The sequence below is a fragment of the Amblyraja radiata genome, chromosome 27 (assembly GCF_010909765.2).
Source record: "Amblyraja radiata isolate CabotCenter1 chromosome 27, sAmbRad1.1.pri, whole genome shotgun sequence".
NCBI classification, from domain to species: domain Eukaryota; kingdom Metazoa; phylum Chordata; class Chondrichthyes; order Rajiformes; family Rajidae; genus Amblyraja; species Amblyraja radiata.
Genome location: NC_045982.1, coordinates 14518232 through 14545960, shown reverse-complemented (window position 1 = coordinate 14545960; position 27729 = coordinate 14518232). Strand labels below are relative to the sequence as shown.

General features: G+C 44.3%; 1 protein-coding gene across 1 annotated transcript; it reads right to left on the bottom strand.

Annotated features, from left to right (window-relative positions):
• Positions 1–1682: 1682 nt before the first annotated feature.
• On the bottom strand, positions 1683–27124 carry LOC116988472 (transcription factor GATA-4-like). Its single transcript, XM_033045194.1, has 6 exons — positions 26294–27124; positions 15207–15373; positions 8876–9001; positions 5495–5582; positions 3322–3446; positions 1683–2342 (listed from the first exon to the last, which is right to left on the bottom strand). Exons 1-6 carry the CDS (start codon positions 26787–26789, stop codon positions 2205–2207), a joined length of 1140 nt encoding a protein of 379 aa, XP_032901085.1. The 5' UTR covers positions 26790–27124; the 3' UTR covers positions 1683–2204.
• Positions 27125–27729: the final 605 nt, after the last annotated feature.

Here is a 27729-nt window from a genome sequence, read left to right as displayed (position 1 = left end):
ATCTATGGAGCGAAGGAAATAGTCAACGTTTCGGCTCGAAACGTTGCCTATTTCCTTCGCTCCATAGATGCTGCTACACCCGCTGAATTTCTCCAGCATTTTTGTGTACCTTCGATTTTCCAGCATCTGCAGTTCCTTCTTAGACATGATAGAAGTACATCGTTGGTGCCAGAGATATTGCTTGTTGTGTAATTAAAACTACACAGCATTAAAAATTGACATCCTTGAATAGACAAGTTCGGGCTAGTTCACACCTTTAACTATCTGTGAATGTTAGGCCTCTCGGTGAGATGCTATGAAATATAGTTCTGGAGAAGCAGAATAAATTGCACAATGGCTTCCTGATTTCTACATGTAACTGCAAAGGCATATGTGTTGAGCATCGCTGCGTTCTTGACTTTATGTTATCATACATTCTAGGCTTTAGAAGCAAACCATTTAGCCACATGTAAAGGACAATGTCAATTTGTTCATTGCATGACTCACGAAGTGTAAATACTGATGCAACATTTGCTTTTTTAAAGGAATCTGAAGTTTAATTTGGAGAAAAGTCAAACTCATTCTTCCAGGAGACACATTAAAATAATAGAATTCCCAAGAGTCCATTCCTCCAGACCCTTCTGTCTCCCCCTGTCTTCTATGGAATGATAGGTGCAAGAATGAAAGCAACCGTTCCACATATTGGCTTCCTGAGAAATGGGATGCATCTGACATCGTATGGTTCCATATAAATCAGGTGCTGTCTGCGATTCTCTATATATGAGTGTGTTTTATATTCACATACAGTGGGTAATTTATGAATATAGTAAAGTAGTCCATTGAGATCTTGGAGCACGTTTCTTCATCATGACCATGTATCTGCAAAATGACCTTCATTCTATCCATCAATAATAAAGACATTGTTCAATCTGTAAGACGATACTATTGTAAATATACCATTGGTGTACACTTACTGTAGTGCATCTGATGATGCTTCTTGTCATCCAGATTCCAAGAAAGAGTCCTTTATTGTGCATACCGTTGATTCCATGGGTATATTTGGTCATCTGGCCTTAAATTAGTTAGCAGAAAAAAGGAACTGCAGATGCTGGTTTATAAATAAAAAAGCACAAAGTGCTGGGGTAACTCAGTGGGTCAGGCAGCATCTCTGGCAAACATAGATAGGTGATGTTTTGGATTAGGACCCTTATTCAGCTCATGAACAGACTGACAATGCAGTCTTTAAAAGAGTCCTGACCCGAAATGTCATCCATCTATGTTCTCTAGAGATACTGCTTGACCTGCTGAGTTACTCCAGCACGTTATGCCTTACCTTATTTAGCACGTTACTGTTGCTCTTCTCAAATTATATTATTCCTTCTCACAAAACCATAAATTTGCTACTGTGTGCACAGTACCCCTTATAAATGAAAAAGACAAATGCCTCCAATTGACTACAAAAGAGTGAAGCATTCTTCCTGAAAATATTTCTTCTTATAAAAACCTTACCATACTCTGAGCCCGACCTGAGTTCATGTATATTCATATAAACAAGCAAACAATCCTGAAAGCCCAGACACAAAGGTATCATTAACTTTTCTTCCTGTGGTAAATACACAGATTGTTATGGGTATTAGTCCAAAGAGGTTGCAACTTAACCAACTTCAATTAAAACAACCAACACATTGCAGGCGTGACACCCATAGCCAAGAGACAATCTGAATTTATTAAGTTGTATTTTATTATTAGCTTGAACCATCCATAATAGAACAAGAACTACTTACACTACGAAAAAAATAATTCCTCGATGAAATGCAAATGTATTTTTACCAGAGGCAAAGTCTGTTCAAACTATTCCACATGTGCAACGGTCCAGGGAGCACACTCCAAATATATCCATTTCAAGTGGAAAGTTAGAGACATACAGCAAATGGTGGTCCAAAATAAGGCACTTAATTACAAACAATGTTGGATCAGAATGCACCAAGGTCACCTACAGAGAATTTAGGTGGTGTTAAACCTTGGCAATAAGACATCATTTCGGCAACACTCACTCTTTTTAAATTATAAGATGATATGACCCAGCATTCCATTGATTTCTCCTCTTGGCATTCTTGTATCCTCTTCGTCATTTCCAGTTTTCATTCAGATAAAATGTATCTCCATTGCAAACTCCATTAATGAAACTAGCATTCGTGAAGATTGTGGTGGCGGTCTGTTTGGCGTCAGACCAGCTCCATACTTCCGAAGGGGTAGGATTTGCCCCCCTTGGATTCTCTACTGGTGCTTGGTTCACTTGAGTTTGACAGTTTCAAAGTTGGAATGCTGAAGCGAAGACTGTTGCCACCTGGCCCGAATGTGTCCTGGAAATAAAGAGCAGAGGACACGTTGACATGGAACATTAGAAACATTGGGTGTGCTATTTATGTTAGTATTGTCATGTTGGAATGGTTAAATATTAACATTTAGCACAAAGTAATTTAGTGTAAGCTTGCAGCCTGGAAGAAAGAACCTAGCAAGAAGTTTGGCACAGTTTGACTGCATTTCTTGCAATTGGTGAGGACCAGGAAAGATTCCTTCAAGTTCCAAGAAGATTACTGGACCTTCGTGTTATCTAAATCCTTCTCTGTCCGGTTAATTGTCTGTTGACCCGGATCTTTAACCCCGCCAAGCTCTGGGGTCCCATTCATGTGCACCACATACTGCCTCCTGTCCCAGACAGATGGAAACTCTGACCATAGAGTAGGTGGCTCGCTGCAATACCAACATCAACCCAGTCCAAGATGTTGGGACAGAGTTATGGTGGTACTAAGTCACAGGGGAAATTAGTAGAGCACAACTAGAGTTTCTACCTATTAATCTCTTGGACCACTTTGTTTCTTTACACTTCAAAAGAAAATATCGGAGTCACCTTTCTCAGATCCCAAGATGACTCAGTGTGGCCTACCGTCTTACAATCTTACACTTAATATGATTGTGCCTAACCTAGCATTACTTCTTTAGTCAGAGGGTGGTGAATTCATTGCCACAGACGCTGTGGATGCCAAGTCAATGGATATTCTTAAGGCGGAGATTGACAGATTCTTACTTAGTAAGGGTGTCAGGGGTTATAGGGAGAAGGGAGGAGAATTGGATTGATAGGGAAAAAATAAATCAGCCATGACTGAATGGCAGAGTAGAATTGATGGGCCGGGTGGCCTTATTCTGCTCCTATTACTTATCAATTTATTAGGATTATCACTGAACTGTTTGCAAACAACAAAAGAATGTCACTGTATTTAGGTAAACGTGACAATAAAGTACCATTGGCCCCTTGAAATTCGCCCCGCTTCCCGGACTTACCTGGGTGCTAACTCTCTGAACTCTGCATGCAGATGAGTAAAGGCCTGGCTCCGTCTTTGGTGTGATAAGTTCCAATGCACCCGCGGAAGTGCTAATAGGGGTGGATGGCAAACTGGAAAAGGGCGCTGAACGACAAAAATAGAGACATCGGGTTGGTGTCAATTCAAACAAAATGCAGAGCTGGTAGCAGCATCACATATTCGGACGCGTGTGATCGTTTTCACTGCAAAATGAAACATCATTGCAAATGGGTGGACTTCATGCAGGTGGCTCGGGCTGTTAGTTTCATTCAGGACCTCCCTGTATTGAAGCGCCAATGCAAAGACACCCGCCAGCATGCACGCTTGCCACTGCTGCACCGCCCGCAGTAAACATGGGCAGAAGGAATGACTTTACATTTTACTTTAGACTACAGCACGGAAACAGGCTCTTCTTGCCACTGTCCGTGTCTACCAGCGATCACCGGACACTAGCAGCTTTCCTAAGAACAATTTACAATTTTTTACCGAGGCCAATTAACCTACAAATCTGCATGGCTTTGGAGTGCGGGAGGAAGCAGGAAACTCACAGGGAGAAGCTACAAACACCATTCAGCACTGTTTTATCTACACGATGAAACATATAATGCTACAATAACCTACAAATCTGAAGTCTTTTTTTTCCAAACATAATTTTAATCAACTATTTACAGAAATATACACAAAAATACAACCAAACCCACCACCACAATACAAAATAGACAAATATTCTTAAATATGAAACCACTATTACCCCATCTTTATTGACGACACATTCCACCCCCCGCGGTGCCCATCGGTCCCGGGTATCCCCCAGGGCGCCCGTGGACAGCGCTAGCCCCTCTCTAGCGAAGATCTTAGGCGTAACCCCGGAAAAGGGGCAGGCAGCCGGCTCGGGCAGACTCGTGACTCGCGGATGGCCAGGCCTAGGAGCAACACAACCAGGACATCTTCAGCCCTAAATCTGGACGTCTTTGAAGTGTGGGGGGAAACCGGAGCACCCGGAGAAAAGCTACGCGGTCACACTGCACCCGGATCAGGATCGAACCCGGGACTCTGGCTTCGATCCTGGACTTACTGCTGCGTCACCTCGCCACCCCAAATGCTCACAACTCCAGGAAAATCTTTGAGTGCATGAGCAAAGTCTGAGCAGGCACGGACAGCTGACGGGAAATCGATGCAAGTGGAACCCCTTTAAGGGGGCGGGGGGGGTAATAAGTATCCGTCTCATTTATGGACCTCACCCACCATTTTCGCCCCGGGCCCAATCTCCTTGCCCCACCATACAATCGTTGGCTGCATTTCACCACTGGTCACCCCTCTGAGCACAGAACTCCGCAGCATCCCTCAACCAGCGAGCCTCTTCCAATCACTATGAACCGCAATCAGCGATACTCCCGATATACCACCGTGACAGGTAAACCTATGCTTCCTTTCCCCACCTCCTCTTCCCTCGACTGCAATCCTGCCCCTCGACAACTGCAAGCTCACCAATGCCACCCTGCCCGGAACCCACTAATCCTACCCTCGCCCACAGCTGTCCACCAAACCTTCTTGGCTGGCGCTCATCTTCCAGCAGCACACCGCCGAACTTCAATGACAAAAAGTGTGAGCCAATGCAAATTCCTTCAGTCAGAAGAAAGACACAAAATGCAGATGTAACTCAGCGGGACAGGCAGCATCTGGAGAGAAGGAATGGGTGACGTTTCGAGTCGAGACCCTTCTGCAGACCTATCTTCTCGGCGGCGGCGGCTCTCAGACGGAATAGTGTCGATTGGCCAGTCTGAACCAACTGAGTTGAGCTACGTAGAGCAGTACTAACCCGTTTCCAACAAATAGTCCTTCGGATGTCGATCCTTTAACATAATTACACAATCTGTGCCAGCACTTGCATTTCCCACAAACTGTCTCTAAATTATTGTTTAAAATGTCCTATCATTTATAAAGCGATGTGAATTTTGCATTTGTTCTCAGGACCTGCGTTGATGGAGAAATAAAGAACTGCAGATACTGGTTAATACACAAAAAGACACAGAGTGCTGGAGTAACTCAGCGTGTCATTATTCCATTGCCCCTTCCCAATGCTCGGACTATCCTGGCAAAAATACTGAAAGATTGTCAGAGGAAAGTTACCAGTCCTGCCGACTGTCGCTTACCAGCGGAAGATGCGTCCTTGTTCACATTCTTTGGTTTCCGCTTCCGTGTCTGGATCCCTTCTTTCTTCATTGCTAAAGGTCGCGGTATCTAGTAGGCGAAGCGAAGCGAAGATTCAGTGAAGTGGCCAAGCAAATAATTGTATGGATATAATGGGGGTGGAGAACACGGGGATGGTGGGCAGAATGGCCTCGTTTTGTGCATTAACTGCTCTGTACTCCATCCCAACTGTTCTCTGTTTTATCACTTTTGAAATATAAAGCAGGACGGCGCAGATTTGATTTGAATTCCAAAATCATATCAGGCATCAGAGTGTAACTGTATTCATGTGTCAGGCTGTGCCATGCAACTAATACCCTGGATTCATTCTGAAACAAAATGTTGGCATTTAAATCAGCCCATTGCTCACTCGCATCGCCTCTCGATTATCTTTAAATTAGGAGGTGGTATGTGGGATAACACTCTGAGCTAAAATAGGACCACATATTTATTTAAGAAACGAGAGTGCTGTCGCATATGATATGTGCATGGGGCCCCAGTCTCAGGAGTCACGGGCTTCGTCAAGTGGAGTCCACTTATATATCTTTCTTTTCAGATCAGATCTTTAACAAAACAAAAATGAACCTTGCATTTGTTGTGGTTTACAACCAATGATACCTTTCTTTTCATTTTAATTTTCACGGGCGGTTTCAGTTTTAGTAAACGAGGCAGGTGATTTTTGCGTATCACGCTCGGGCGATCCGATAATTTGTTGTTGAATCGATGTTGATTGATAAACTATACCTAACACACCGTGGATAACGTTTCTGCTCTTTATGTTTCGGAATAGTGCCTTGGGATCGTTTAAATGCCGACCTGATGGAACAGTGTTTCAGTTCTCACTCAAAGAAGCGGCGGCACATTGGTCCCACAGTCGCTCGCTGGGCTTCCAGCCTGCGGACCTGTTGAAGTTGTGGCATTTCAGCCGACGACTTGCCGGCTCGGGCCTGATAATTAGACTGATCGCATTTTTAGAAACAAATGAACTGCGGATACTGGTTTACACATAGGGACATATACTGCTGGAGTAACTCAGCGGGCAGGCAGCATCTCAGGTAACCCCCTTTTTAAGAAAGGAGGCAGAGAGAAAACGGGGAATTATAAACCAGTTATAGCCTTACATCGGTAGATGCTTGAGTCGATTGATAAATATGTTATAGCAACCCATTTGGAAAAGCAGTGAGAGGATCGGTCAAAGTCAGCATGGATTTATGAAGGGGCAATCATGCTTGACTAATCATCTGGATTTTTTTGAGGATACAGCAAGTAGAATGGATCAGGGACATTCAGTGGATGTGGTGTATCTGGATTTTAAAAAGCATTTGACAAGGTCCCACACAAGAGATTAGTGTGCAAAATTAGAGCACATGGTAATGGAGGTAGGGTATTGACATGGATAGAGAACTGGTTGGCAGACAGGAAGCAACGAGTAAGAATTAACGGGTCCTTTTCAGAATTGCAGGCAGTGACTAGTGGGGTGCCGCAAGGCTCAGTGCTAGGACCCCGGTTATTTACAAAATATATTAGCGATTTAGACGAGGGAATTAAATGTGACATCTCCAAGATCGCGGATGACACAATGCTGGGTTGCAGCGTGAGCTGCGATGAGGATGTTTTGAGGCTACATGGTGACTTGGATAAGTGGGTGAGTGGGCAGAAGCATGACAGATGCAGTATAATGTGGATATATGTGAGGTTATCCATTTTGGTGACAAGAACAGGAAGGTCGATTATTATCTGAATGGTGTCAGATTAGGAAAAAGGGAGGTACAACGAGACCTGCGTGTGCTTGTACATCAGACACTGAAAGTAAGCATGCAGGTACAGCAGGCAGTGAAGAAAGCTAATTGGCCTTCATTGCAAGAGGTTTTGATTTTAGGAGCATGGAGGTCCTACTGCAATTGTACAGGGCCCTAGTGAGACCGCACCTGGAGTATTGTGTGCAATTTTGGTCTCCTAATTTGAGGAAGAACATTCTTGTTATTGAGGGAGTGCAGCGAGGTTCACGAGGTTAATTCCCGGGATGGTGGAACTGACATATGATGAAAGAATGGGTCGACTGGGCTTGTATTCACTGGAATTTAGAAGGATGAGAGGGTTTCTCATGGAAACGTAAAATTCTTAAAGGATTGGACAGGCTAGATACAAAAAATATATATTCCCGGTATTGGGGTAGTCCAGAACCAGGGGTCACAGTTCAAGAATAATGGGTAGGCCATTTAGGACTGAGATGAGGAAAAACTTCTTCACCCAGAGAGTTGTGAATCGGTTCTCTGACCCAGAAGGCAGTGGAGGCCAATTCACCGGATGTTTTCAAGAGAGAGTTATTTAGCTCTTATGGCTAAAGGAATCAAGGGATATGAGGAAAAAGCAGGAACGGGGTACAGATTTTAGATGATCAGCCATGATCATATTGAATGGCGGTGCTGGCTCGAAGGGCCGAATGGCCTACTCCTGAACCTATTTTTCTACGTTTTCTATGTTCTATGAGAAGGAACATGTTCTCTGGAGATGCTGTCTGACCAGCTGAGTTACTCTAGCACTTTGTATCCCTTTGTTCGATTTTTTGATTGATTGAAAGATCGTCGAGTCTACGTCGATCACCCGTTCATACCAGTTCTTTGTTATCCCATTTTCTCATCCAGTCTCTGCACACTAGGTCAATTTACATAGGCCAATTAATCTACAACCCCGCAAGTCTTTGGAACGTGGGAGGAAACCGGAGCACCCGGAGGAAACTCACGCGGTCACAAGGGTAACGTGCAAACTCCACACAGACAGCACCCAAGGTCAGGATCGAACCCGGATCTCTGGCGCTGTGTGGCAGCGGCTGCGCCATTGTGTCGCTCTTTGACAGTTCGCATGACAATGATTTTAAGATGATCCACGTACTCGACCTTAGAACTGACACATTACTGAGCAAACAGAATATTTTATATGTGTATTGGTTCCGTCTTTCCATTAAACACAGAGTTGTAAACCAAACAGTAATTAATAATAGAAGCTCCACTTTGGGAACAGGGGCAATAAGAAAAATGCTGATTCTTGCGGCAAAAGCCTCGTTTGAATTCCATAATTTTATTTACAAATTACGCAGAATTTTAAAGGTTTCTTCCCAGCCGAAATCCAAATTAAGTTAACATTTACAGGAGAAGCAGATGTAACATGCCTTAACTCTGTGGGTGTATGTGCAGGATGGAACTGCAGATGCTGGTTTAAGCCGAAGATAGACACAAATAGCTGGAGTTTCTCAGCGGTGAGTTTATTACGTGTGTTGGATGTAGCGAGGATTATTTAGCGAGACGCGCTTGCGAACGGCTCTCTGCCTTTCAGAGTCTACTCACCCCGTGGAGTTTCATGTAGAGCCCGCAGGCGTTGCACACGGGTTCTCCCTCCGCATTGCGCCGCCACAGGGTGGTGGTAGCAGTGTGACAGTTGGAGCATGAGAGTCCCTCTCTCCGAGATGCAGACTAACAGAGACAAGACGGTGTTACTGCCCACGAACAACAGCCACTTTGCAATAAATCTCAACTTCCTAGATGACGATGGTTATTTATTATCAAACTCCACATTGGATACTTGGAATTTACTATTACGCAAGACTTTCTAGGAATCTAAGAAACACCTTTGCCAATGGCTCCCTGGTTTCCAATAACCTTTAGCACCACAGATTGCCTTAGTTCAAGAATCATTTTAATTGTATCCAACTTATTGACAGAACAATGACAGGTTGGACCTTTGGTCTCATCCGTAAATCATTTAGCCTATCTGACAGTCAAGACAACATACTTTAATATTGACTGTTGCTTAATAAGTAAAGGCTATTAAGACTAGCTGTTAGACTTTAATAATACACAGTGGCCTTTGTTAGTTATGCACCTTTGAATAGTTGACCTCACAATGGGCGTGCACTGTTATATCGCGGACTGTGGGGACAGCTCTGTTATCCCAAGGTGGTCTGAGACAACAATAATATTAATGAGTTACTGCAGATGACTGGCTAATATAATTGACCTACGCGTGAATTCAGAAGCAGAAACCCGTTGGGATGTCGTTCCGTCTGCCAAGTGCTTCTTTTATATTTGCAGTTCCGAATTTGCCAGCTGTACGATCAAGACTTGCAAGGCAAAGATGTGAAAGAACACAGTTGTGTTCTCTTTGGCGAAGGCGCGCTTATTCTTGGAAAAGGATGGGGAAAAGTCTGGCCCTACTGGGAAGGAATGTGTAAGCGCAGTCATTGAAACACATTTGCATCTATGTCTGTTTCTCGCCTGTTTATTTTCACATTAAACATCAATCAGTTGCATATTCCACCTTGATGGAGAGGGACTGCTTTTTGCCTTTGCTTGCCTTTCACCTCATATGTACAGTTCCCCCAACAGATTGGATATCCTCGGCGAACTGCGGTACCAGATCCGGCTTGCTTCTGCTTTCCCTCTGCTTTCCTCCAATACCCCCCCCCCCCCCCCTTGGCTTAGCGAATCATAACTTTGTCGTTATCCCACAATAATGTCAGGGTAGCGGCACCGGCGAGAGAAGCAGAAATGTGGTCCAGGAAGCCAATATCTCTCTTTAGGGGGTTTGCCGTCTAGGTTTGAAAAGGTATACCGAGGTCAGGACCATTCCTAGCGCTGTCTGATAATCACGGCGTTAATAAATAAAATGCTTTCACGTCGCAAAGAGCAGGGTCAAAGTGGGAAGTCCCCCTCTGCCTGATTTACATATTTTAAATGTCAGGAGCGTGCATTGAAAGCGCGGATTAACCTGTCTAAGTGTGGACAGGTGGCCACGATATCTCCAAGCTGGACTGACAATTCGTCAATAATTGACCAAATAGCTTGTTTTCCGTTTAGAAGGACTGGCCAAGGATCATTTCTGAGCACATATTTGATCTGGGTTCCGGATCCCATTCTGCCAGCGAGCGCTGAGAGAGTAACAATAAAACAAACACTGGGATGTCGTTTTAATCTTCATCTTATGAGCGGGGTAACGGACATGTGTATATTGTACCACTGGTGCCACATTAACAAACATACATCACACTGAGCACACACTGGGGAGGGAATGGTCCAAGTAAGCCCCCAGATTACATTTCACAGACACTATTATCGTAACAGCTACCCCGGTTGATAAACCAGAGGCTAAAAAAAAAAACATTTCCACAAGTGAATGAAATTCCTGCCGCCCTTATCGTTTTGCTGATTAATGGATGGATTTGGGACCTTAAACATTAACAGTTACTTGTTTAAAATACACGTCTCTGGTGAACCTGATCACAATGTTAATTGTTTTGATAGTACTATTAATTCACAACGAAGTGTGCATCATGGGCTCAAGGTATATCTAAATTATATTTAATTATCTGGGGTGTAGCTGAGGATTAAACCGAATTCCCTTCAGTAACTCAGCGAAACCTTCGTTTTACTATTTTCATCTATTAACTGCAGTAAAGTCTTCGGTGTTTGTAGCTCCCTCCCCCATTGCCGTCAGGGCAAGATTGAATTCCGATAGGACACCGTGAGAATAATTATCTTCTCACGAGTATTTAATAATGAGCGCTGTAGATATGTGGGAAAGCGTAAATAAGAATAATTATCTCACAAATTACGCAAAATATTATTATAGATACGTGGCACTCAATGAAGCAGCGTTTCTTCTGCAAAAATAGCGTCGTGGAAGCCCCAGTATGAACCTGTTGTAGCGCTCTCAAACACAAGGAGGTCGAACAGTTCTCACGTCACTGTTACTGGTTTGAACGATTGAAGTGATGGAAAGATGCAGCATAGAAACAGGCCCTTCGGCCCTACGGCCCACGCCGACCATCGATCACGTGTCACACGAGTTTTAACTTATCACACTTTCTCATCCACTAGGGGGCAATTTACAGAGGCCAATTAACCTACAGACCCGCCCATCTTTGGGATGTGGGAGGAAACCGGGGTACCCGGAGGAACCCCACAGGGAGAACGTGCAAACCACACAGTCTGTTTTGTTCTTCACGGCCATGAAACAGATAATGCTACACGAACCTGCCTTCTGAATGGCAACAACCACCTAGAGCCTCGTCTATGTGAATTAGTTACGTTATAATTATCGAATGAAGGTTTATATTTGCCTGTCACAATAAGATAATTATTATTTTACAACTAGGCAACTCCGAATAGAAACTATTGTATTCTACCTTTCTATTGGGAACGTTTTGAATTTATATTTAAAACCAGGCGTCGTATTGGCTTGACGTGGCTTGGTTTAAAGGTTGCTAACCACATCATGTGCACCATTACGTTCCCCGCGGCATTAAAATGGGAAGAATAAAACTAGTTGCTCATGCTGTTTAAGGGGAACCCCGTGCAGAACATATACTAATACATGTTTCTAGTTTAACGTTGCATTGAATATTCGATCTTTTGAGAATGCGAATGGTCACAATGTAAGAAACACATTTAGTTTGGTTAAATGTTTTAAATGTAATTGGGGAAGAATGTGAAGAAACTAATTCAATAGATGTGGGTTGGGGGCCATGGGCGGTAGCTGAAGTGATGATATAGATCATCCATAAATGTCAGAACATGATCGCGAGGCCAAATTGTGTCTTGGGACATGTAGGAAAAGCCAGTGCATTGTAGCACAGTTACTCCAACATCTTCTGTTGGTAAATTACCAAGTGCCGGTAATGTAGGATGGGACAACTGCAGGTTGCATCATTTCACTCCGTTGTAGAGTCCACGGGAGGATTTGCAAACGATAGCTAACATTGGATGAAAGTGTTTGCAGCAAAAAATTAAATTGCTGGAAGAACTCAAGCTCTGGGTCAAACGCCAACAGGGTGTCAGATAAAGAATGAAGAGAAGTGACGTGTGAAGTCGGAAGGTGGGATACGGGTGGAAGGGGACGGGGAGGGAGAGATGGTGAATAGAAGGGAAATATGAGACTCGGGATGGGGGATGAGCGTACGGAGGATGGGAAAGGTACAGGGTGATTGGGCTGATGGGAGATGAGTGTGGGAATCGGTTTGGGGGAAAGAGAGAGCGGGGGCCTTACTTGCATTGGAGAATCCAATGTTCATACCGTTAGGCTGTACGCCACCCAAACGGAATATGAGGAGTATACTGCCCAAGAGGAATGTGTAGGAAGGGACTGCTGAAGGAACTGAAGATAGATTAAAAAAATGCTGGAGTAACTCAACGGGCCAGGCAGTATCTCTGGAGAGAAATAATCTCCACCCGAAACGTCACCCATTCATTATTTCCACAAATGCTGCCTGTCCTGATGAGTTACTCCAGCATTTTGTGTCTATCTGCCCAAGAGAAATATTCACCGATATCGCTTCCTCGGGCGTTACAACTCACTCCCCATCTTTTCTTTTCTGATACCGCTTTTCTTCTTTTCGCCGCTAGCCTTTATGACTCACTGTAGCTAATTTGCCAATCACACCCTCCTCACCGATATGTACGTGTCATTCGCCAGGCTTTGCCCCACCTCTACCTCTCTAATTGCTCAAGATTCCAGACCTGCAGTTTATTGTGTCACCCCCGGATCTAGTTAATGAGGTGCGGGGGTTGCAGGGAATGGAAAACTTGGAAGTAGAAAAAACAAAAAACAAAAACAACTCCAATAGCCTACAACCCGATGGCACGAACAATTATTTTTTCAATTTCATTTAACACAGGCATGAGAAACTTGTACATGTTTCCCATTCCTGCCGATCCACGCCGATTCTATCTCCCTTTGTCCGCCTTTCTCATCCTCGGTAGATTTGGGATTTAAAACTGAAGAAGGTGTATGCTGGCAGGGCCGGGAAATGACGTGGAGATAGAAGATCATCGGACGTTTTGTTGTGAGGCTCAAGGGGGTGGATGGCCTACTCATGCTCCATTTCTTGGTTTCGATGAAACAGGATGGGGATTCCCTCCACAGACTCGGTACCCCCCCCCCCCCCCCCCCCCCCCCACCCTCTCTCTCTCTCTCTCTCTCTCAAACAGCCATTGATGCAAAATCAACTGTAATGTTGGATCTGGGATTGATAGAAGGAATGAGGATAACGCGGGACATTCGAAGTAAGGTTACATGTGCGCTACGAACTCAATGGATGGATAGCCATGCTGGTGAGTCTATATTGCCTTCCCTTGGAATGTGTTGTATTCCTGCATATAACCATTGCCAGCTCAAATTATTTTAGTAAAGTCTTATCAATTCAAAGCAACGAATCCCACCTTGTATCAACTCAGTGTGATATGAATGAACAATGCTTCGATTCCAATCGGCTACAGTCGTGCTTGCAATACTAGTTCAGGGAACGTGTCCGCAGAAGGAACTTCATAAGTTCATAACTGATAAAGCAGAATCAGGCCATTTGGCCCATCAAGTCCATTCCGCCATTCAGCCATAGCTGATCTACCTTTCCCTCTAACCCCATTCTCCTGCCTTCTCGCCAGAACCCCTGACACCCGTACTAATCAAAAATCTAGCTATCTCTGCCTTTAAAAATATCAATGTACTTGGCCTCCATAGCCTCCCGTGTTAATGAATTCCACGGATTCACCACTCTTGGACTAAAGTAAATTCCTCTTCTCCTGCCTGACGGGACGTCGTTTAATTCTGAAGCTATGACCTCTGGTCTTAGACTCTCCACTCGTGGAAATATCCTCTCCATATCCATTCTATCCATGCCACGGGGTATAAAAATATATGAAGTACACACAGGCCAGAGATGAAATTAAAAACATAGGAAGACTCGGTGTGATATTTGCAGTAAATGTATGACCTGGGGACCTTGAAAACTTTGCATAATGAAGAGATTAAATTTTATTTTACCGCATTGTTTTCCTTCTGTGAACAGACAATAGTCACGTAGACTGCGATTTCCAAAGCCCAATTTTGTTAGTTTTTAGTTTTAGAAATACAACATGGAAACAGGCCCTTTGGTCCGCCGAATCCACGCCGACCATCGATCGCTCGTTTACACATTAATATGTAGTTCCGTGTTATCCCACTTTCACATCCATTCCCTACACCTCGAGGTAATTTACAGAGGCAAATTAACCTACAAATCTGCAAGTCTTTGGGATGTAGGAGGAAACCGGATCATCCGGAGGACACCCACGCGGCCACAGGGAGAACGTGTAAACTCCACACAGACAACACCCGAGGTCAGGGTCAAACCCGGGTCTCTGTCAATGTTATGTTGGGGAATTGTAAATAATTTTTTTAAATCCTCCTAAAAAAATAATCAGGATGTCTTAAAACCAGTAATTGCCAAGGTTATCATAGCAGTAAAACTAGTCAACAAAAATAAAATAGGTATGGCTGAATTAATGAGGAGTATTAATATACACATGTTACACTGTCTTCCTTAAAGCACGTTCAATAATTTATGTTTACTCGTTTAAAAACAAGAAAAATATTATATATTTCCCCTAAAGCTTTTTATCTTGATTAACACAAAGCCTTTACGTGTAGTGAGCACAAATATTGAAAACAAAAGTCATCGTGAAGAACTTCTTCTCATGCTGAATGATCACCTTGATGGAGGTGCGGGGCCCATTTATTGACGGCTTTGAGATTATTGGTCAGGTTTCTGATTGTTTCAATAAAATAGAACGCTTTGTTTCTTTCAACAGCGCATTAACCTCACCCCCTATATCCGCTCCGCTGCACGCGTCTCCTGTATCTTACCAGTCGTTTGAGAGGTTTGATAAGGGGCCGGTTAATCCCGTTAATTCTGTTATAGAGTCCACAGGCATTGCACAGATAATGACCAGTTCCATCTCTCCGCCACAGTGGAGTTGACATAGCACCGCAATTCACGCACTCCCGGCCTTCAAGGACATCATCAAGTAGCTCTAGGTAGAAAGAAGATTCCAAGTGATTCCAAGTCAGCACACTGATAGAAGAAATATAAATCAACGCTATAAAATGACAAGTACTAAAGTCTATCTATCGCTCTACACCAGCGGTATTGGATTGTGGATGTAGGTCCATAACCGCAACCAAGCATCGATGGATTTAGACATGAAACGTGTTGGAAATGGCGATTAGATCAAATATATCACTAAATGATGGAACAGCCGGGATGGGCTGAGTAGTCCATCACTACTTCTCGTTCTCGTTTCTAATGAGATTTAATTGTCGGCGTACAAGTTGCTGATGGGAAAATGGCAGCGAGGAACTGCTCTTGCATTCAGCAAGGGAGCTGTCACTAAAGATGTTACAGAAATGCCAGCCGCAGTTCCTGTCCCTGAGCGTAAATGATAATTGTAAAAGTCCGTTCACAAGCGTAAATCCCCAGCGAACTTTGCTTTAATCAGCAAGCAATGATCCCGGAGCGGCCTGACAGGGTGGGGAATCTAGGGTGATGCCAGGCTGAATTTTAAACGTGTTTCAGATGTGAGCTGAGCTTTTGGGCCATGTTGTAAACATCTAGAGTAAAAAACATTTCAATGATCTTTGTATGAAAGTTTTCGGGAGAAATAAACTGACGCCCAGGCACACACGTGCTGCGAAAAACAATAGTCAATGGTTTGGTAACCATTGATTCTGATGCGTCTTAACTCGCTAGAATTTAGAAAATTGAGGGGGGATCTTATAGTGACTTACAAAATTCTTAAGGGGTTGGACAGGCTAGATGCAGGAAGATTGTTCCCAATGTTGGGGAAGTCCAGAACAAGGGGTCACAGTTTAAGGATAAGGGGGAAATCTTTTAGGACCGAGATGAGGAAAACATTTTTCACACAGAGAGTGGTGAATCTCTGGAATTCTTTGCCACAGAAGGTAGTTGAGGCCAGTTCATTGGCTATATTTAAGAGGGAGTTAGATGTGGCCCTTGTGGCTAAAGGGATCAGGGGGTATGGAGAGAAGGCAGGTACAGGATACTGAGTTGGATGATCAGCCATGATCATATTGAATGGCGGTGCAGGCTCGAAGGGCCGAGTGGCCTGCTCCTGCACCTATTTTCTGTTTCTATGTTTCTATGTAGAAAGGTGAGGTAGCATGGAGGGGATTCCTTTGCGGGAGTTTCAGTTCCTTTAACTTCGGGGACATTTCTAAAACCAACCCAAATTTGACGATACGTCCTTGGTTCACTGAAAGCAGCCAATCGGCGGAGCCACTAGAACTCGAGGAACAAATATCTCAGAGGGTTATGAAGCCAGAGGAGATTGCAGATTTAGGGAAGGTCGAGTTAAAGAAGGTATCTGAAAAAAAAATTAATTATCGAAATGTGGTGTAGCTTTTGAGAGTAGCTGATGTGGCCGGTGGTCAATGGTATTTGATCGCTGTTAGTGATCGAGCACCGCTTGTTGTGCCTTCAAGGTTACACAGAGTAGAACAAGCAAGGCCCACCGATTGTATTGGAATTTTCAGGCGCGGGAGTGTCGGAGGGAGGGGATAGGCTTTCAGCAGTGTAATGCCACAGATGTTCATACAGGCGTCTTTAGCAGCGGGGGAGGTAAGAATCAGGAACTCAAGGAAGAATAACAAACTGCTGCAGCAATTCAGCTGGGCAGGCAATGGACGGACGACGTTTCGGGTCTCGCTGAGTTCCTCCAGCAGTTTGTTTTTTTTGCTCAAGATTCCAGCCACTGTCGTCTATTGTGTCTCCATCAGAACCTCAACGCGGTCAAGCAGGAGATTAAGATAGTGAACGGTCTGGTTCAGTTTCAGAGAGGAGCCAGGAAGTGGAGAGAATAGAGAACTGGCGACAGTGGATTCGGCCTTCCCAAGATGTTTTCAGAAAACAAAACATAGGAAGACCCGGTGTAATATTCGCAGTAAATGTATGGTCTGGTGACCTTGAAAACTTTGCAGCCTTTTAGAGAACATAATGAAACATAACTTGAATGTAATGCATAAACATTTTCCCTGGAAGATTTGCCGGCCCTTCATATCGTCAACATGATAACGTGTTATGAATTTGAAGACCTTTATTGTGTCCAGGATTTAGTGGCTTGATGGGTCTGTATCTCTGCTTTGAAGACAAAGGCTGAAGGTGGGATTCCCTTAAAGCGACAATGGACTCAATTGAGAAGGAAAGGATGAATCACGCTATTGCGTTCCGGCTCACAGTTTCAGAACTGCACGTTGGATTAGATTCACATTCAGTGCAGTTAGTGGAGCCTGAACCCTTTATCTCTTCCATTGTAACGTCAAATTTGTGCCGGCATCTAAAATGTCTCCGAAGCCAGAGGAATCGAAACTTCCGCAGATAATCTTACTCAGCTTGGCAGACACAAAATGCTGGAGTAACTCAGCGGGACAGGCAGTATCTCTGGAGAGAAGGAATGAGTGACGTTTCTGGTCGAGACCCTTCTTCAGACAGATGTCAGGGGAGTGGGCGGAACAGATAGAATGTAGTCGGAGACAGTAAGACTGGTGGGAGAACTGGGAAAGGGAGGTGATGGTGAGATACGGAAAGCAAGGGCTACTTGAAGTTAAATAAGTCAATGTTCATACCGCTGGGGTATGTAAGCTAACCAAGCGTCTGTCTACATCAGTCTGAAGTTAAACGGCACAGTTTGGAACCGGTCAGTTATTTTGAGCGCCTCTTGTGAGTGATCAATAATTGCCAGTTTAGATATAACGCGACATGTGGTAATTGCGCCGCTGTCCCAACCCTTTTGTCCAACTTCAATACTGTTCCACGTTACCATTCCTGCTTTGAATGTCGGAGGCCTTATGGGCTATACCAACTTTTAGCTGAAAATGAGTGAAAACTGTTCGTAATCAGCCTCACCTCGCAGCTGAGAACAACAAGAAATCATTTCACGTCGGGTCTAAATTTTGGTTTCAGACCCAGACCGCGCTTTCAAAAACTCTGCAATTGAACCCATCGTCAGCTCAAATTAGCCCCCTCTGCCCCCTCTTCCATTCCCACATGTTCTACACAGTCACAGATGAAATGCAAGTACTGGAGGATCCAATCAATTGTATACTGGCAGCAAGTCAACAGCGGTCGGGGAAGTGGAATCATTAATGAAATCAGTTTCTACACAGAACCTCAGTGCAACTTCCACAAATAACAGCTGGAAGAAATAACTGACTCCCCTATCTAAAAGATATTTTGTTACAAAAATATGCGTGAAATGATTTTGAATTTGGAATCATGGGGGGTTAGCGATGGGGACTAACGGGGAGGTCCTAATCTGCAGCCAATTCAATGTTAGTTCGCAAGAGAAATTTCTCTAACCATTGATTATAAGCGTCGGTACTAAGTCACTGTGGTTCGAGTGCCAGTCAGACCAAATCAATAGTTTGATCGAAGTTGATCCGGTGGCAGTTCAGACGTCAAGTAACCTTTACTTATTTGATCACCGTGTATCGCCCCACTCCCCCCTCCATACTGTCTCACCAAACCACTGACTGACACAATCTGACAATGGGTTTCCAGAAGCCGATTAACGTAATTCTAGCTGAGCTGCATAAAACCACTCCACGCACTCATTGAAGTGACTTCATCGCCGTCAGTGTCTCGACCCGAAACGTCACCTATTCCTTTTATCCAGAGAAGCTGCCTGACCTGCTGAGTTACTTCAGCTTTTTTCCCCTCTATCTCTATTAGCTCAGCACCCGATGCAAGAACTGTTTTCAATATAACCTCGTGCTCTTTCACAGATATTTTGATCATCCTGGTAATTTCGCAAACTGTGAAAAATATATTGAAGAATCTGAAGAAGAGTTTCGGCCCGAAACGTTGCCTATTTCCTTCGCTCCATAGATGCTGCTGCACCCGCTGAGTTTCTCCAGCATTTTTGTGTACCTTCGATATTCCAGCATCTGCAGTTCCTTCTTAAACAAAAATATATTGAAAGCGGATTTAGCATTTCTGCTGTAGTTGGGACAGTGACCGCTCACATTTTGTGCATGGCAGGATAACACTGGATATCCAATGTTATTCTATCGTGCAAAAAATGGATACAAATCGCGTTGTGATATAGATTTCTCATCTAACTGCCATCATGTTTCGTCAACGACGGGGAAAATATGGAGAGAGAAAAATCGGCATCAGAAATTTGGTGCAAGGAACGCTGAGATGGTGACATTTGGTGAAGTGTGATTTTTTCCACGGGGAACACCCGCCTCTGACATTTGTCGTGTTTTACTTATTGTGTAACGTTAGTCAAATTGCTTCCAAAGGCCTGAACAAAACAAAGCGTTTTTTTTTGTTTCGAATGGAAGCAGAGCAGCCGGTGTCTGCGATATTTAATATTCAGTTTGAGAAGCTGTAAAAATAATCACGTTAGACGAATTAGATTTGAGGAGATAGAACGATTACATTACATAATTAAGGAAGATAGGCTAGCCGGCCCAACATTACTGCGGTTCACACCAGAGACCAGGAAGTTGGTGAGCGGCAGGAGTATTTGGGCAGCGGGAATTAAATACAAAATATAGACAGAAAATGCAGCAGTAATTCAGCGGGACAGACAGCATCTCTGGAGAGACGGGATGGGTGACGTTTCGGGTCGAGACCCTTCTTCGCCCAAATACAAAAGTGATCGGCTGTTAACTTTAAAATGCGCGCGTTATTTTCGCGAAGTGGGAGGTGATACATTTGACCTGGGCAGGCAAACCGATGTTCAGTGGATTTTTTTTTTAATTCCGCTTGGGTTGCCGGGGTCTTTTCGCCGCCACTGCTTGTGGATGAAGCGACGCACATTTATATTTGATTGGAAAGAAAACGTTTGTTTTTGGTTAAGGTCTGATCAAAGAATATTTGGTTACACCGGTTCTTTGTGAGAAAGACCCAGGTCTCATGAATCGTTCTTTGAAAGGCAAGATGTGTACTTTTTAAAGCGGCCCAGATATTCACCGCTTCTATGCTGTCGGCGGAGTCACCATGTAATTCCAGACTATCGGAAAATAAATCTTAATTACGTCTGAAATTCTGCAGCTTTCTCAACAGCTTATGTGCCGCGGCACATTATTCGGGCTTTCAATAAAGCCTCGGATTGACTTCCATATCTCGGCAGCTGTGAGTTTGTGGGCTACATTCGTGATGTGGATTACGGATCGGACAAGAGTGGAAGCGTGATCGGGATTTCCAGTCTAAAGTTCGTGTTAAACAGACACCCCCCCGCTCGCGTGTCTTTCTCTCCTCCACCCGCTGTTGATCTCCGAACCCTTCCCCGTTGTAACCTCCTCTCTGTCTCATCTACTTCAAAAAACATTCTCCGTCGCTCCTTTTTCGCTTTAACAATTGAACATTTTTTCCCGATTCTTTTTTTACTAAGAGTAGTGTTTTACTGTCCAGAGCGGGAAAAGTATGTTCCCAAACTTGCGGTGGTATCATCGACTTCAATGTTCAGTGCCGGCTAATCCAATCCCCGCCGCTATTCATTGTTTGATGGCAAGACCATTTTCGTTACGGTCTATAATTTTCAATTCTACCCTCACTATAAACGTGGCAACACTATCCATATCCACGCAATCGTTCGTGTAGCTGTGTACTCCGGGACATTGAATTTGTGTTTAATGGAAGATGTCCCTACGCAGACCATTAGACCGTAGAGGAAGTGAATCTCCCGGGGAAGGAGGGCAAATAATCTCTCCCTCCGGTAGGGTATCTCAACTACTCTCACTAGCGTCTGCTTTGCTCACACTACAGGTGATTTGATTGAACCGAGTTGACCGTTTTTGCCAAATGCACGTGTTTGCCTAAACCTCTCCCATCGAGGTTGCGTTGTTCACGCGGATGATGGGGCAGGAATATTAACTCGCCTGCCTCCACTCCCTTCGGGCGCCGTGTTATCTTCTGGCCCGAACGAAGCCTCAAGTTCCATAACCTCACATAAATGTGCAGGCCGATGGCACCCCGCCTGCTCAACCATTGTAGGCGAAAATCAATTATGTTAAAGCATCGCGGACCAGAAACGTGAACAGTTTCTCATTCCACAGATGCTGCTTGACTTCTCGAATGCCTTTACATTTTCTATTTTTGTAAGAATTGCTAGCGGTGGATGTTAAAAAAGACAGAGAAGTCCTATTGAAATTCAGCAGAAAACAATGACTTTTATTCCCCAAAGAAGTACGTAATAATAAAAATGGAACACTTTTCCCATGATGGGGAAAGACGTAAAGTGTCAAATTGGTATGTTGTCGTTTTGTCCCCACCATTAATCAGGGGGCGCTTCTTCTGTAAGGCCTGGAAGCCGCTGGACTGTCGCACTCGTCATCAGACACTCTGTATTTTACAAATCGTGATCAGGGGATTTAATTATCCCCTTGTTACGTTGGTTAACTAGATTTAGTTTTAGAGTTTCTAATTTTAGAGATACAGCGTTGGAAACAGGTCCTTCGACCCACCGAGTCCGCGCCGACCAGCGATCACCCGTAGACTAGTTCTATCCTACATACTAGGGACAATTTACAGAAGCCAATCAACCCACAAACCAGAATGAATCAGACCCTCTCTCGCTCACAAAGACATTTGCCAATTCTCATCGATGTTTATCCAACTATACTATCTGTGTATATTGCAGTAGACTCCAACTCTGTAATCGAATTGGCTGAATCTTTCCTTCCCTCCCTATTTCATATCGCCATTTTAGCTGATTAGAGAAGGAGTCAGTTAATATCTGGCCGAGACAGCCGGACTGTTGGTGTGACACCCTTCATCCCCCGGTCCGTCTGCTCCCTTGCATCCAGTCTGCAATGTATTTCCCCAAGCTAAATCGCCTCTTCCGGGCTGCTGAAGGGGAAATGAAGCTAATTAATTGCAAAGAGGCTAGAAAGTTAATGAAATGGATGGCGGTGACTGGTGCAAAAAAAAACAAACCATCCAGTCGAAACCACGCAACTTGCTCCATTTCGCAATTGAGCGAGCTCCCCTCCCCACCCACCGCTCCTCCCAAAGTGTGTAAAAATAACGAGGCGGGTGAAGGTTGCCGACTGTACTGGGACATTGCGGTACGTTCCGAGCACATCCCAATGTTCCACAACACGGTACAAAAACAAATCAGTGATCTTTGTGCAATGAGGAGGTTTCCCCTCCCCTATGGCGAGTGGCGCCGAGGGCTGAAGGATGTCACCACCTGTCTCTTCCAGATAGTAACTAAATCCTAAATTCAATGTATCGCATAGTATCAGTATCATCTGAATGTTGAGGCTGGCGGGTTTTGATAATTCCTCAAATCTGCAACGATCTGTCCCCCCCCCCCATGCCAAAGTGCTGATTTCCATTAAGTTCGTTTCGTTCATTTTCAGGTGTTCCTGTCTGTTGCTTTCACACCAACATCCGTTTCACCAGCCCTTCAACCCTAAATACTCTGGAAGAATTCGGGGTGGGGTGGGGTGGGGAGGGGTGCGGGGATCAACCTTTCTTGGGTAAAAGAACACGTCACATTTATTTTACAAATGAGTTTCGCCGTTCCTTTACAAAGTCCAAAGAGATCACCGATTCGAATTAGACGGAGGTTCTTGCGGCATTATTTTGGGAATGGTACTGCGGGATCAGATATGATCTGTTCGATCCTGGATGGTTTTGCAATGGGCCTGACTTGTGAGATTTTCAATCTATGACGAAAACAATTCCCCGTGCGAGGCACAACAGGCCGTTTGCAACCTGTTGTGCCTTAATTATCTGTAGAACCTCGACTACAATTGAAATCAAACATTGTTGATTTTGCATTACATTTGCAATGTTGTGTTTGCATTTTAAGGCAAATCTAGACTATAGAGTCGCATTGTAGACAGGACATTTTACAAAGAGAATATTTAGCACCAAGCCGATCAGTGTTGACCATTCGACAAAGGATCTCAAGCCCAATTTGCGAGCCACCATTTCATTCTTACAGTTACAATGCGGAAACTTTCTTTACAAACCAAGCTAACTAATCTTTTGAAAATTCTATTTAAAACAAAGCATAGCAGCTGCTTTATTCAGATGAAAATGTTAGATAGGAACATTTAAAAAGGACCTTAGAAAATATATTTCAATTTTGTTTGTGTGTTGGCCGGCGCACTGTATAGCGAGCAAAAGAAAAACTGCTGGAAGAACTCAGCGGGCCCGGTGGCATTTGCAGAGGGAGAAGGACTGACGACATTTCGTGCCGGGATCCTTCCTCAGATGGACCGAAGGGTCACCTGCCAATTTCCCTCCAAAGATGCTGCGCGACCCGCAGAGTTCCTCCAGAAGGTTGTGTTTTTTCCCACTCACGATTCCAGCATCTTATGTCTGCGTTTTGACACTTGCAATTTGTCCTTCAAATACCGAAAGCATCACCTAAGATTATTATTATTATTATTATTATTATAATAATAATAATAATAATTATTATTATTATTATAATTATAATAATAATCATAATAATAATTATTATTATTATTATACATACAATTATGATTATACGTTATTACGAACAAAAACGCTTTTTACTGTACCTCGGTACACGTGACAATAAACTAAACTAAACTAACTAAGGGCCTTGTGCTTTTTTTTAATGACATTCAGGAGATTTTATAGTTAAACAAACGAAAGCTTTCAAGTTCAGTTAAAAAAAACAGAACTTTCCATGATTCCCTTCCTGATACTAAACATGTCCCGCTCCTGCCAAACACCTTTTCCTGTAACTCTCCCACACATAGCCGAATCATTCTGTTGCAACAAAGGAAATCTACTCCCCTTAAACTAAGCAGCGGCTCCGCTCCAGGCCGGCCTTCAAAGCCTGAGCAGAACTCTGACTGAAATGCTCGGCTGGAGCGCCCTTACTTTCCGCTGCCTGATAGTCGCAGACGGCATCAGACCGATACTTGTAAACTGCTTCCAGTAATATCACTGTATCTGGATAGTGTAGGTTGTCCTTGTTCGTCTAACACGTAAAAACAAGGTTACATCTTATGTGTAAGATTGGATCTGGAAGCGTCGGTTCCCTTGCTCCTATGTATTTTTAATAATCTATAGCCCACAAGGTGGCAGATGAAAATGGCAGCTCAATGCAAGTAAGTTCATACTATTACTCTTTTTCTAGAGAACCAGGCAACGAAGATATCAGGAAAGTTTGCAAGCTCCAATGAGGCCTGGTGGAGTGTATTTTAAACCTGCCCGAGGGCTTATTAACCTCAATGGGTTGAATGCTAGCCCATTCCCAATGAACCCGCATTTCCACCCCACTCTGTAGGTTCTTCGGGTCGTTGGGTTATTATGCAGTGTGTGTAAAAACGAGTTGACACCTCCCCGTGAAACAGGGCAGAGCCGTCACAATGGACTACATTGAAGCCTACATACAGGCACGACGCGAGAAATGTGAAAACTTCGACGCAAATTCAACGAAAATAAACATTTGCGGCCAAGCTTTGAAATCGACCCTTAAAGCGCTAATCAAAAAATTCAGGAAGGAATTGTAGGGGAAGTCACTGCTTTTAGCTGGAATATATAGCATTGGTTCCTTAAGAAAACAAATATTTTATCGTCCATTAAGATAACATATATAATTCAAGTCATTAACTTCTCGTTGACACCTGGTCTGTTTCTCGGCATGTTCTACACTTGAGGGACAACAGCTTCATTCAATTAATATTTAATTGAAGTGCAAGTGGGTAGTGGTGGGGAATATTTAATTCCCAAGTGAATGTGCAAGGTGGACGATGTTCCCCAACAGCGAGATTTTAACTATGAATCCAGCCACTGGATCATCAGGAACATTAATGCTCTCAATCCCTAATCATGATCAGTTACAGACTGATCAGTTACCATTTGAGTGCAACAGTTTGATCAATTTCACGTCCAAAGACAGCGAGCTAGGATTGCCATAATAGCAGAACGCTCCACACAACAAGACGTGGCCTACAAACGAATGTAACAAGTGCGTTAAAGATGGGCTCTATTTTTCTTCTGAATGTTCTCGCTGTCATGTGTTCATGCAGCCGAACAAACATAGACCCGATATTCTGAATTTATACACTGTGGGATTTTTCTTCAGTATCTACACTTTAAATTATATGACGGCGAATTTATTAAAAAATAAAGTTCCACTGTCTCTCAATTAAACTAACAGTATCACTGGTTCCAACGCACGCCCTGTTTAAATACAGGCATAAAATCTTTTCAAGGCCTCGCCTGCGCCTCTTATAATCAATGCTGTTACAATAGTATTAGAAAAACAACAACTTGTGCGCCGCCCTGGTCTATTCCAGTTAATAGAATTCGCGGCATTTAATCTGTTTGAGCACAATTTGTAATCAACACAGATTTACTGACGCCTGGAGAAATATTTAGAACAATAATTCGTCACATAGTTTGTATCATTAGAATGTGTCGCATTTGTTTTCCAAAAAATATGGGTAGAATGCTACAGTCTGTACTGAAGATATTTTCGTTAATTAAATTGAGAAACTATTACGGTCACAGACAATTTCTTTAGAGTTGTTTGAATTAATGATTTGAGTCCAACTTGTAAAACTGACACACTGTTGGACCGCCAATGTACATCAGACAGACAGACAGAGTCAACTCTCCAATTGTGATAGTAAGTTTCACGTTTCCAGATTGTAGACTGTGCATAACACAAATTAAAATGTCAACGTTCAGATATTTTAAGGATTAGAAATACGTTTCTTGATTCTCACTCCTGTCTGAATCTACATATGTTAAATGTAAAGCTGGTTTTAGGGGAGAGGGGCTGGTAGGCATCGGTGATCCGCTGGCGAACAGATCAAGTGGAAATTGGTGTACGGTTATTTTAGGACACGAACAAACACCTCCTTGCCTCTATTTTTTTAATTGGAGTAAATGACCCCACATTCCCCAAAGCACCAAGTCATGGTCCTACCTTCGCCGTGCCTGCGATGCTGGATCAGACTGAAGGCAGGATTGTCCATGGGAGCCGGGCTCCAGGCGCCGGCCGCCTCCGAGCTCAGGTACTGCGGGTAGTGGTTGGGGAAGGAGCCGCTGAGGGTCCAGCTGATACTGACCTGGTCCCGCACGGCGGCGGCGGCGGCGGCGGCGGCTGCCGAGGAGATGGAGAGAGGGCTGCTGAAGGCGGGAGAACCGCTGGACATCGGCGGGCTGGAAGAGAAGGAAGCGGGGTTGCGGCTGCAAGAAGGTTCGCTGCTCACCGCCTGAGCTTGCGCCTGAGCCCAGGATGGGTGAGCGGACACTGGGCAGGCCTGCTGGGGGGAGCTGCCTTGCAGGTAAGGGAAGCCCGACAGCCCGCTGCTCATCCTGGAGCTCGGGACATAGACGGCAGAACTGGCCGAGTGGAGGAAAGCCCCGACAGGGTCAGGGTGCGTCGTGTAGGGTGGGGGATTGGCCAGACCCTGGTACATCTCCGAGGGCAGGGTCCCGGGACAAGCCGAGGGTACTCCCGCACAGAGAAAGAGGCTTCAGCGGTGCCACCAGCCTGAATGTCCCGGGACAGACGGGGCCCGGCACTCAGCGCTCACCCCCCACCAACTCAAAATAGATGTCCTTTAGTGGAAAGTCCTCGCGATCTCAACTGATGCCAACTCGCAGCGGCTCCCAGTCCGTCCCAACGCCGGTGAGTAGATCCCGACCACTGACATCCGCCGAGGGAGGGGGGGGTAACTGACAGAACTACTGAGAGAGGGTGCGAGTGACAGAGCGAGAGGCAGAGTTCATCAGCTGGTCAGAGATCGAAGGAAAAATGGAAAGGAAATGGAAATCAAATCATGGGAGATTTCAATGGGACCTCCCATCACCCAATGAACGCATCTCGCTGTCAATCTGGCTTTCCAGTCCCCGCCCGCATTCAACTTTCCGGGGCGGGTTCTCTTCTGCTCTGAGTTTCCCGAAGTTTTCAACCAGCCACAGTCTCCGGCATTGCAGGTGCGAGAACGACAGCCTTGCCCCGAGTGTCCCGGGTGAAGCCGACGCTGGAAGCACCCGATGTAACGGACAGGCTCGCGAATGTTACTACTTGTTATCAACCACTTGCAAACAAAACCAGCTAACCTCCAAGTAAAATCGTGATTTCAAGAAAGTAGTGCCCAAATCGGGCTGTAATTTCTTCTTTATTAGATTCACAGCTAACAACAATTTCATCTAACTATTTGGTACCCAGCAAAAGCTTTTCACTGTACCTCGGTACACGTGTCAATAAACTAAACTAAACTAAGCTAAAGCTGGACTCGTGACTCCCATTCCTTCTATTATCCGCCTTCTGTTATTTTTTATCATACGTGACTAAAACGGGATTAAGAAAATGGACGCGCAAGAAAATGTAGGCTTCAGAAATAGTTGCCATGC